General features: G+C 51.6%; 2 protein-coding genes across 2 annotated transcripts; both read left to right on the top strand.

Moving 5' to 3' along the window:
* On the top strand, positions 1–1,136 carry tmem158 (transmembrane protein 158). The gene is given in 2 exon segments (XM_084671688.1): positions 1–492; positions 495–1,136. Coding segments are annotated over 2 exon segments (684 nt in total). The 5' UTR covers positions 1–36; the 3' UTR covers positions 723–1,136.
* Positions 1,137–3,168: 2,032 nt separating this feature from the next.
* Positions 3,169–9,092, top strand: LOC146300350 (CUB domain-containing protein 1-like). The gene is made up of 7 exons (XM_084669276.1): positions 3,169–3,463; positions 4,065–4,427; positions 4,752–5,111; positions 5,460–5,660; positions 6,127–6,495; positions 6,908–7,258; positions 9,001–9,092. Exons 1-7 carry the CDS (start codon positions 3,169–3,171, stop codon positions 9,090–9,092), a joined length of 2,031 nt encoding a protein of 676 aa, XP_084525402.1.
* The last annotated feature ends 795 nt before the right edge of the window (positions 9,093–9,887 follow it).

Here is a 9,887-nt window from a genome sequence, read left to right as displayed (position 1 = left end):
GAACATCATGCGAGCAAGAGAAACGCACCCTATGTCATGCTGAACCAATCTCGGACTCTTCTGTTGGCGCTGACCACTGTAGCGGGTCTCCTCCAGCGCTGCCGCGGCTGGAGCGACGAAGACATCCTTCTCCCGCCCATCAACTCCACCAACAGATTCCTGGCCAACTTGGAAGTGGACGTGCGGTACTCGAAGAGATCGGTGGAGGAGAGCGAATCCTCATCAGGATCGTCGCAGTGCAATGTCAGCGTGCACAGACTTTTACCGACCTCGCTGGTCGTTCAGTGGGACAGCAGTTTTGGTTTTCAATGCGACGTGTTTGTCTACACCACTAACAACCATGGCAGAGCATTTTTCACCGCTGCCTTCAACAGGGCAATATCACCGGTTGTCATCGAACACCTCGGCGTCACCGGCGGGCAACAGGAACTGAGGCTGTGCGTTGGATGCGGTCTCTCGCGGTACAGGCGATTCGGTCAAGCCAGGTCGAGGGGGGGCAGCAAACGGGGGACCCTATTACTTTCTGCTGCATAGACTTCAGCCTGGACGAGCTGAAGGGCGACACAAGTTGGAGGCTTAACCGCAAACCCATCGAGTCCACTCTCGTGGCTTGTTTCATGACTTTGGTCATCATTGTGTGGAGTGTCGCTGCTCTCATTTGGCCGGTGCCTATCATAGCAGGGTTTCTGCCTAATGGGATGGAACAGAGACGACCTAGATAAGAAAACAAACTCAAATCAAACATGGAATGTAAGACCAAGCTGCCTCTTTAAAGGAAATGATGTAGCCAACAATCAACTGTTACTCATGTTATTGGAAAAATTGTTTACATTTATAACTTAAACTGTCTCAGTAGACCTCTACCGGTAACACCATGGGCTAGCCTACAACATATATTAGGCTAAGTACGTTTTTTTAAGCAGTGTTTGTATAGTTTTTAAATGTATATGAATATTGTGGTATGTGCTGTGCTTAGACCTCAGACACTTGAAGTTTATAATGTGCTGTGATCGGGTGTAGCCTAGTGTTGACTCTAAATGGTAGGCCTACTTACTGTATATCTCATTATATAGACTAGATATTTTTTTTACTGTAGGCCTGCGATATTGACGTTGTATCAAACTGATATCAACCTCAATATTAACAGGTTAATATTAGATTTTTCTTGCTCAGAGCTTATTTGTATAAATATATTTGTATGGGAATTGAACTAAATTAAAGTAAGTGTTTCTATTTATACTCTACGGACTGTTTACTTTTTCATTTTTTGCGTCTGGTATGAACAATTTTCAGCCCCCCAGTTTATACATCCGGTTATAACTGCAATAGTTTACCTGAGTCAACGCCTTACAGTTGTATGACGTTAGGCAGGAAATAAAGTCCAGCACTGTAACTCGGCGAGTCCGTCATAGCAACACTGCAGTTACATGCTTTTACGTCAACTAAGCCTTCTTTATGTATAACTAATCTGTCAATTAAAAGTCAAGTATGACCTCATCAAAGATCGGCTTGGTTCTTCAGATTTTGGGAGTTACAGGCGCGGTTTTCGTAAACTCAGGTAAGATGAAACGATCGAAGAAGGAGAATGTTTTCCCAGGTAAACGGAGATTTTACAAAGGCCTGGATCCATTGACTGTCACGTATACATTATTCTATATTGGAAAAGTTAATGAGCATTACCCATAACTTTGCTAAATGAAGGGTGTAAGAATTATTGACATTTGTATAGGCCTGAATCTCAGATTCCAAACCCGTTTTCGCTACGAATGTTAGGCCTATGGACAAGATAGGACAATGACACAATCCGTTTTTCCACCTTTAATGCAAAACGTCCCACGGTTCTGGTGAGAGAGAAGAGCCATGCCAGCTGTGGGCCTGCCGGGAGCCCACAGGCTGCTGGAACATTTCTCATCCGTGAAAAAATCAGGCTACCTGTTGTGATTAACTTCCAATGTCGTGTGCTTGTGTGTGTGTGTGTGTGTGTGTGTGTGTGTGCGTGTGTGTGTGTGTGTGTGTGTGTGTGTGTTTGTATATTTGTGCATTTATGTTGAGTGCCAATGTTTTTGCATTTCAAACATTTCACACCCACAAACAAAAAGGAGCTTTACGTAATCGAGATTAAAACGTTATGAATGCAAAGCAAATATATTTCTAACCAAGAGAGCAACAACCTTTGAAAAAAGGTTATATTATTTTTGTATGCAATGAAAAAGTTTTGCACATAAAGACACAATCTACCCCCATAAGAGGGCGCTTAGTTTGCATAACAAGTGTAGCAAGAAATGTCATTTGCGTGGGTCATAATCATTTACTAGTTACAAATCAGGCTACTGCATTTGTTCGGTCTCACTCGGTTTGTTAACATATGTTATGCATTACACGTGTCTTGTCAAAGTTGGATTTTGAATCATCCTGGTCATTACATTACATCCCAACCATTTATGATAGTCAGAAATCAGTTTGAAACTTTGTAACCAAATCAAATTAAACCGGCCTGTTGTGGTCTTAGTGTGTCCCAATCCCAGACTATTGTGACAGCTGTGCTTTATCGCCCATGTCTTCAGAGACGCTGTGTTTACCAGTCTGAATCCAGCACATGATGAAGAGACCTCTCTCTCTGCCCTGTTTAGCAGCTCTAAGGAGAGGAAGCCAACCAGAGGCATAGAGACAGACAAACTGGCCAAGGGGTTTAGTAGGGCTAGCTTAGTGGTTAGAGCACACACTGCAGATCACAAGGTCTTATGTTCAAATCCCCCCTGCACTGTACATGGATCTGCTAAATGAACACATTAGATGAAGTCAGACTGGCGAAGAAACAGTCATCCAGGGCAATGTACAGAGGAGATGGGAGAGGCAGCGCTGGGGAGTGGAGGGCTCGAGAGCAACAGAGAAGGAGTTCATGCAAATGAAGGATGTGTTTGTTTAGGATGCCAGTCAGATGTGGTCACACCATGGCTGGAGCTGAGCTCTCACTGTCAGCTGTGGCATCGCCATAATCGCACAATATCCACCCATCATCCACACACATCATCCTCACTCATCCTCCGCAAATGTCATCCACCCTATACTTTCTACTAAGTTTACAAACATCCAACAGTGGGGGGGGGGGGGGGGGTGGTTACTTAATCAAGTAAACTTTTATTTGTTTTCATGTTAGTTCTAACTGCTATGATGACGGTAACATCTCGTCTATTCAAACTCAAAACCAGAAGTGATATCTTTGTTCCTTGTGGTTCCTGTGATCCAGAGGGTCTGGCGGTGACTGTGACCCCAGACCAGGGCACGACCTTCAACATCAGCAGGAAGGAGCTCACGGGGTCAAAGTGCGCGGTGTGCTCCGGTGGAGGTCTCCGGAAGTCGTGCTCTTCTTCTGTGGTGCTGAGGGGCCCGGAGGCCACGCCTGTGGAGTTCACCTGCCCTCGGCCTGAGGAGTTCTTCACCGTCACAGTCAGTAGAGACATAGGTATCATGTTTGTGTTGTTCGCCATACGCTAGTCAGCTGCTCACAGTGCTTGGTCGCTGTGATGTGTTTAAAATGATGACCTGCGAAAATGTAGCTTCCAGTGACAGTTGAGAGAGGTCTTACATAATCAAATGTAAGTGTAAGACCTCTGTCAACTGGAAGCATGGCTAGGCTGAATTTACAATGAATATGTGTCCTGTGAACATGTGAGGGTAGGAACCTGTACCAGGTCGGATGGCATGACACCAGCTAGGGAGGCACTGCACCACATGACAGTCTTTACTGATGACAGCTGGTCCCATGCTGGAAGGAGGACAGTCCCTTTGTGGAGTCGTTATTGGACTAACTGTTAATTACAGAGCAGCTTATCAGTAGAGGCTGTTAACGGCAGCCGGCTGTTTAACACTCTCAGTCTTCTCTTCCTCATGGCCTCCCACTGCCTGCTCTCCTTCTCTCCCTCCAATCCCTCTCTTCCTCCCCTCCACGCAACCTCTCCTCTTCCCTCTTCCCCATCCCTCCTCTGGCCCTCCCCTCTTCCCTCTTCCCCATCCCTCCTCTGGCCCTCCCCTCTTCCCTCTTCCCCATCCCCCCCTCCCCTCAGAGTGTGCCTCCAGCTCCTGCAGTGAGGAGGTCAGACAGACAGACTCAGGCAGCAGGCCTCTGCAGGGCTTCACCCGGACCTTCTCCTGGACACTGAGGGCATCCGGACCCGGGGCCTTCCTCCTGGACTTCTCCCCCACGGGACTGACTCAGATCCAGCCTGCGCAGGCCTGTCCCGACCAGCACACCTACTCCCTCCAGGCCTTCCAGAGCACGGGGACGGTGGTCCTGGGAACCTACTGTCGAGGAGGCTCCGTGAGCGGGTTTCAGCTGCCGCGTCTGGGCCAGCTGTCCCTGGAGGTCCCAGGCAGGGGGGCGCTGAAGCCAGACGTTTTCCCCGTGGCTGTCGGAGAGGACGTCAAATGTGAGTCGGGGGGGCGCCCCGCTAGCTCCCTGGGTACGAGTGGGTACCGCTGAAGGCTGAGGCCTAACGTAGGGGGCTATTTCCTGTTAGCCTTCGACCCATCTCTCTCTCTTTCTGCTTTCCTGTCTCCAAATGTAAGTTATAAAAAGGCAAAAAATCAATAAATAAAAGTGAGTAGGTGTGAGGTTGTTCTTAGTCCTGGGGCTGTTGGGTTGGTGATCATCAATGGTGTGCACAGATACTCACACACACACACACACTCACATACACTCACACACACACACACACACACTCACTCACACCTTTCTCCATTTCCCCTGGCAGCCCTCGCCGTCGTCACGGTAACCGCTCCCGGGGGGACCACGTCCACGGAGCTGTTCTCCCCGAATTACCCCGACGGTTTCCCTGACGACGACCTGATGGAGTGGCGATTCGCGGTCCAGCCCAGACACAGCAGCTCCATCACCTTCCTGGATGTCTCAAGGCCGCGCTGCCTGAAGAAAGAGGCCGGGGTGGGGTACCAGCGGAGCGGCTCAGGGGTCCTGGTCCTGGGCCTGGACGACCTCCAGCCCACCAGGCTACCAGACTCCTTCTCCCTGACCCTGAGGAACTGTGAAGTGGACCTGAAGCATCCTGGACTCTCCCTGCACCTCCTGGTTTCCACCACCAGGGGGAGCCCCCCAGGTGAGCAAAATACACAGAGCAGACCCCAGACATTGTTCATAGGGGTGGCCAGGCCCGAGTTTCATGAATTCTATGATGCTGTTGTAGTTTAAAGGGTAGTTACGGAATCGCATACTGATATACTTTCATTTCTCTATTTACAATTAATGCTACTAATTATCTGATGTGCATACATTAATACCGATACAGTTAACCTTTTTGAGCAGTAAAAAAAAAAAAATTCCAGGCCATATGTGCCTGGGAAGGGGGGGCCAGTGGGGGGGCCCGCCAATTGTATCAGGGTGGCCGTGTCCCCCCTGGCCCCCCTTGGTGGCACCACTGCCTACTCGCTCCTGTTCCTCCATGCAGCACTGTGCAGGGTGGACCTGAGGAACCAGAGAGGTCTCTCCCTCCACCTAGAGAAGACCCCCCAGGCCAGCCCAGACTGTGAGCTGAAGCTGAAATCTGATATCCTGCAGGAGGCCACAGCTCTCTCAGGCAGCGTCGCTCTGCTGGCCTTCCAGTCCTGCCTCCCTCACCACCTCCTGCTCACAGCCAGCAAGCTCATAGGTAACCACAACCTCCATGATTCACTTCTCTCAGCTAACCACAATGTCAGATTTTGAACTTGTTGCCTTTCAATCTGCAGTTAAATGCTCTACCACTGAGCTATAACCATCCCCATGTTCTACCACTGAGCTATACCCATCCCCATGTTCTACCACTGAGCTATATCCATCCCCATGTTCTACCACTGAGCTATATCCATCCCCATGTTCTACCACTGAGCTATATCCATCCCCATGCTCTACCACTGAGCTATACCCATCCCCATGTTCTACCACTGAGCTATACCCATCCCCATGCTCTACCACTGAGCTATACCCATCCCCATGTTCTACCACTGAGCTATACCCATCCCCATGCTCTACCACTGAGCTATACCCATCCCCATGTTCTACCACTGAGCTATATCCATCCTCATGTTCTACCACTGAGCTATACCCATCCCCATGTTCTACCATTCATTTCCCAGAATGCAGCGTTCTGAAAGACTGTCCAGCTGTGCCGTTGACGCCCCCCCCCATGCCCTCGTGCCTCCCCGCCCCCCTGCACCGCATCACCTGGCTGGTCCGCACCCCACGGCACGCCGCGGTGGAGCTGCACCCTGGTGGAGGACTGATGCAAATACACCCTGGAGACCACCATCGATGCCATGGCAACGTCACGCTCACAGTTGCCGAGGGCGATGGGACCCCTATAGGCCACTTCTGCCCCCAGGGGGGGGTTGGTAAGGTGCAGGTGCATGCCAACGTGACCATCACAGCCACCGCTCTCCAGGGGAGGGCCTTAGGTCTGACCTCTGACCCTGTCATCAACATCAGCTTCAGCCAGAGGATCTCTGGTAACAACCTTATTTATTATATATCATTTATCTTTACAAGAGTCACAGTATACAGTCCAGATAATACCTTCAGCACAAGCAGGAAAAGAGTACACTTGAATCAAGTTAACATTAGTAAATGATAGAAAAATACCTTGATGGGAATAAATATATTTTCATTATTTTGATATTGGAAGTACTTCACATGTACTGATTTTGTACATTCACATACTTACTGCCAACTCTATGTAAGTATGTTTGTACTCATACTGTGTCAGTATGCTTTAAGAACAGTATGATGTTTCCCCTGTCGAGTTGTGCCTGGTAATGATGAGACTGTCTAACCCTAACTCCAACGCAGAACGGTACATATTCACCCTGTCTGTCCCCAACGCAGAACGGTACATATTCACCCTGTCTGTCCCCAACGCAGAACGGTACATATTCACCGTGTCTCTGGAGACGGCCAGGCCCCTCCTCCTCCTCACGCCCGGCGGTCCGGCGGGGATGAAGCCCAACGCCACCGTCTCCTGGAGGGTGAGCGTCCCCCCCCAGACGCATGCCGTGGTGAGCTTCCTGGAGGTGTCCCAGCCCAGGTGCAGCCGGCTGCACACCAACATCCAGGTGCAGTGCCTGGGCTCTCTGGAGGAGATGTACAGCCGCCGCGAGGACGAAGAGACCAGCACATACCTCACTGTCACACGCAGCTTCTACCTCAACATGTCCAACTGTCACCCGGAGACCGGGGTCTTCAAGGCTGTCATGGAGATCTCCCTGCGTGAGGGTGAGGAGGGGGTGGAGGGGAGGTGGAGGGGAGGCGGAGGGGGCAGGAGGTGAAGGGAGAAGGGGTGGAGGGGAGGTGGAGGGGGCAGGAAGTGAAGGGAGAGGGGGTGGAGGGGAGGTGGAGGGGGCAGGAAGTGAAGGGAGAGGGGGTGGAGGGGAGGTGGAGGGGGCAGGAGGTGAAGGGAGAGGGGGTGGGAAAAGGGGTGGTGGAGGAGGGTGAGGGGGTGGGGTTGGAAGGGGTGGATGGGGTGGGGGAGACGGGGGGTGGAGGGTAGGAGATATAGGAGAGGAAGTGAAGGTATTTATTTGTGTTATATGTTGTTTTGAAGAAAGACGTGTTAAATGAATAAAAGGTCAAATTTGAGGGAGAGAGATGTGAAGAAAGGATGAGAGGGAGGGAAGGAGAGAGGGAGAGTGAGAGGGAGGGAAGGAGAGAGGGAGAGTGAGAGGGAGGGAAGGAAGGAGAGAGGGAGAGTGAGAGGGAGGGAAGGAGAGAGGGAGAGTGAGAGGGAGGGAAGGAGAGAGGGAGAGTGAGAGGGAGGGAAGGAGAGAGGGAGAGTGAGAGGGAGGGAAGGAGAGAGGGAGAGTGAGAGGGAGGGAAGGAGAGAGGGAGAGTGAGAGGGAGGGAAGGAGAGAGGGAGAGTGAGAGGGAGGGAAGGAGAGAGGGAGAGTGAGAGGGAGGGAAGGAAGGAGAGAGGGAGAGTGAGAGGGAGGGAAGGAAGGAGAGAGGGAGAGTGAGAGGGAGGGAAGGAGAGAGGGAGAGTGAGAGGGAGGGAAGGAGAGAGGGAGAGTGAGAGGGAGGGAAGGAGAGAGGGAGAGTGAGAGGGAGGGAAGGAGAGAGGGAGAGTGAGAGGGAGGGAAGGAGAGAGGGAGAGTGAGAGGGAGGGAAGGAGAGAGGGAGAGTGAGAGGGAGGGGGATATGTAGAGGGAGGGAGGGGGCAAGTGCCAAAGATGTGAGATATGAGGGACGGAGAGAGGGAGTGGGGAGGGAGGGTGGGGGGGAGGGAGGGAGGGGGAGTTTTCATTAACTTAATACAGTCATGTAAGCTGTGTTCCTGGGTATTACATGGTGGCTTTATCTTGCTCAGTGATGAGTGTGTGTGTGAATGTGGATGAGTGTGTGTGTGAATGTGTGTGAGCGTGTGTGAATCTGTGTGTGAGTGTGTTTGCGTGTGTGTCTGTGCGGGGTGTGTGTGTGTTCCGGGTGTATGTGTGTGTGTGAATGTGTGTGTGTGAATGTGAATGTGTGTGAATGTGTGTGTGTGTGAATGTGTGTGTGAATGTGTGTGTGTGTGAATGTGTGTTTGTGTGAATGTGTGTGAATGTGTGTGTGTGAATGTGTGTGTGTGTGTGTGCGTGTGAATGTGTGTGTGTGAATGTGTGTGTGTGAATGTGTGTGTGTGTGAATGTGTGTGTGTGAATGTGTGTGTGTGAATGTGAATGTGTGTGAATGTGTGTGAATGTGTGTGTGTGTGAATGTGTGTGTGAATGTGTGTTTGTGTGAATGTGTGTGTGTGAATGTGTGTGAATGTGTGTGTGTGAATGTGTGTGTGTGTGTGTGTGTGTGAATGTGTGTGTGTGTGAATGTGTGTGTGTGAATGTGTGTGTGAATGTGTGTGTGTGAATGTGTGTGTGTGTGTGTGTGAATGTGTGTGTGTGTGAATGTGTGTGTGAATGTGTGTGTGTGAATGTGTGTGTGTGTGTGTGTGAATGTGTGTGTGTGTGAATGTGTGTGCTCCTCAGACAAGCTCGTGGCGACCATCCTGGGCGTGTTCGGGGCTCTGCTGGTTGTCACGGTGACCGGTCTGGCTGTGGTGTTCTTGGTGAGAAGGTGAGACAGAGGCTGTCATCCTCACACAACACCACACTGCGCTGGCTTGTTTCAGCAGCAGCAGCAGTGGTGAGCAACGCTCACGTTGTCGTATCACTTCCTGTCGGGCAGGAAGAAGAAGAAGCAGCTTCCTCCCCGTGTGTCCATCTACAACCCCAACGGGACCAGCTTCCTGCCTGGTCTCAACGGCAACCCCAAACTCCACGAGGATGACGAGGCGCACGTGTACGCCTCCATAGAGGACACGGCGCTCTACAACCCCCCGCTGAGAAACAGCCCGTCAGGAGCTGAGACGGACACTTACCGGACGTTTACTGGAACCACGCCGCCGTCTCCGGGCCGGGGGGTGGAGGGGGGGCCAGAGGAGGGGGCAAAGGAGGGAGCGGAGGGGGGGGCGGAGGTCGGTATCTACCGGCCTTTCTTGGCCCCGCCCCTCCCTGGCAGACCAGCCAGCCATCTGTCGTCCACGACGGACGATGAAGTGAACGTTTGAGAGGGAGGAGGAGGAGGAGGGGGAGGGGGAGGGGGAGGAGGAGGAGGAGGAGGAGGAGGAGGAGGAGGAGGAGGAGGAGGAGGAGGAGGAGGAGGAGGAGGAGGAGGAGGAGGAGGAGGGGGAGGAGGAGGAGGAGGAGGAGGAGGAGGAAGGATAAGCCTGTTGGGAGCAGCTGTCGAGCCGTCACACCTCATACCTGGAGAGGCCTGCAGACTAGAAGGTGGAACTGTGAGCAGCTGTCATCTTCTCACAAGCAGAACGCTTTCATCAAGGCTGACCAACGATTAAGAAACTGTAATTGCTTGA

The sequence above is a fragment of the Hypomesus nipponensis genome, chromosome 2, assembly GCF_054491055.1.
Source record: "Hypomesus nipponensis isolate SF chromosome 2, ASM5449105v1, whole genome shotgun sequence".
Taxonomy (NCBI): Eukaryota; Metazoa; Chordata; class Actinopteri; order Osmeriformes; family Osmeridae; genus Hypomesus; species Hypomesus nipponensis.
The sequence above is the reverse complement of the archived record's forward strand: the minus strand, read 5'-3'. Positions and strand labels throughout refer to the sequence as shown.

Coding starts and splice junctions, on each gene's coding strand:
- LOC146300350 (XM_084669276.1), top strand. CDS start 3,169: ATGATGACGGTAACATCTCGTCTATTCAAACTCAAAACCAGAAGTGAT. Junction 3,464..4,064: donor CACAGTCAGTAGAGACATAG/GTATCATGTTTG, acceptor CCCTCCCCTCAG/AGTGTGCCTCCAGCTCCTGC. Junction 7,259..9,000: donor GGAGATCTCCCTGCGTGAGG/GTGAGGAGGGGG, acceptor TGTGCTCCTCAG/ACAAGCTCGTGGCGACCATC.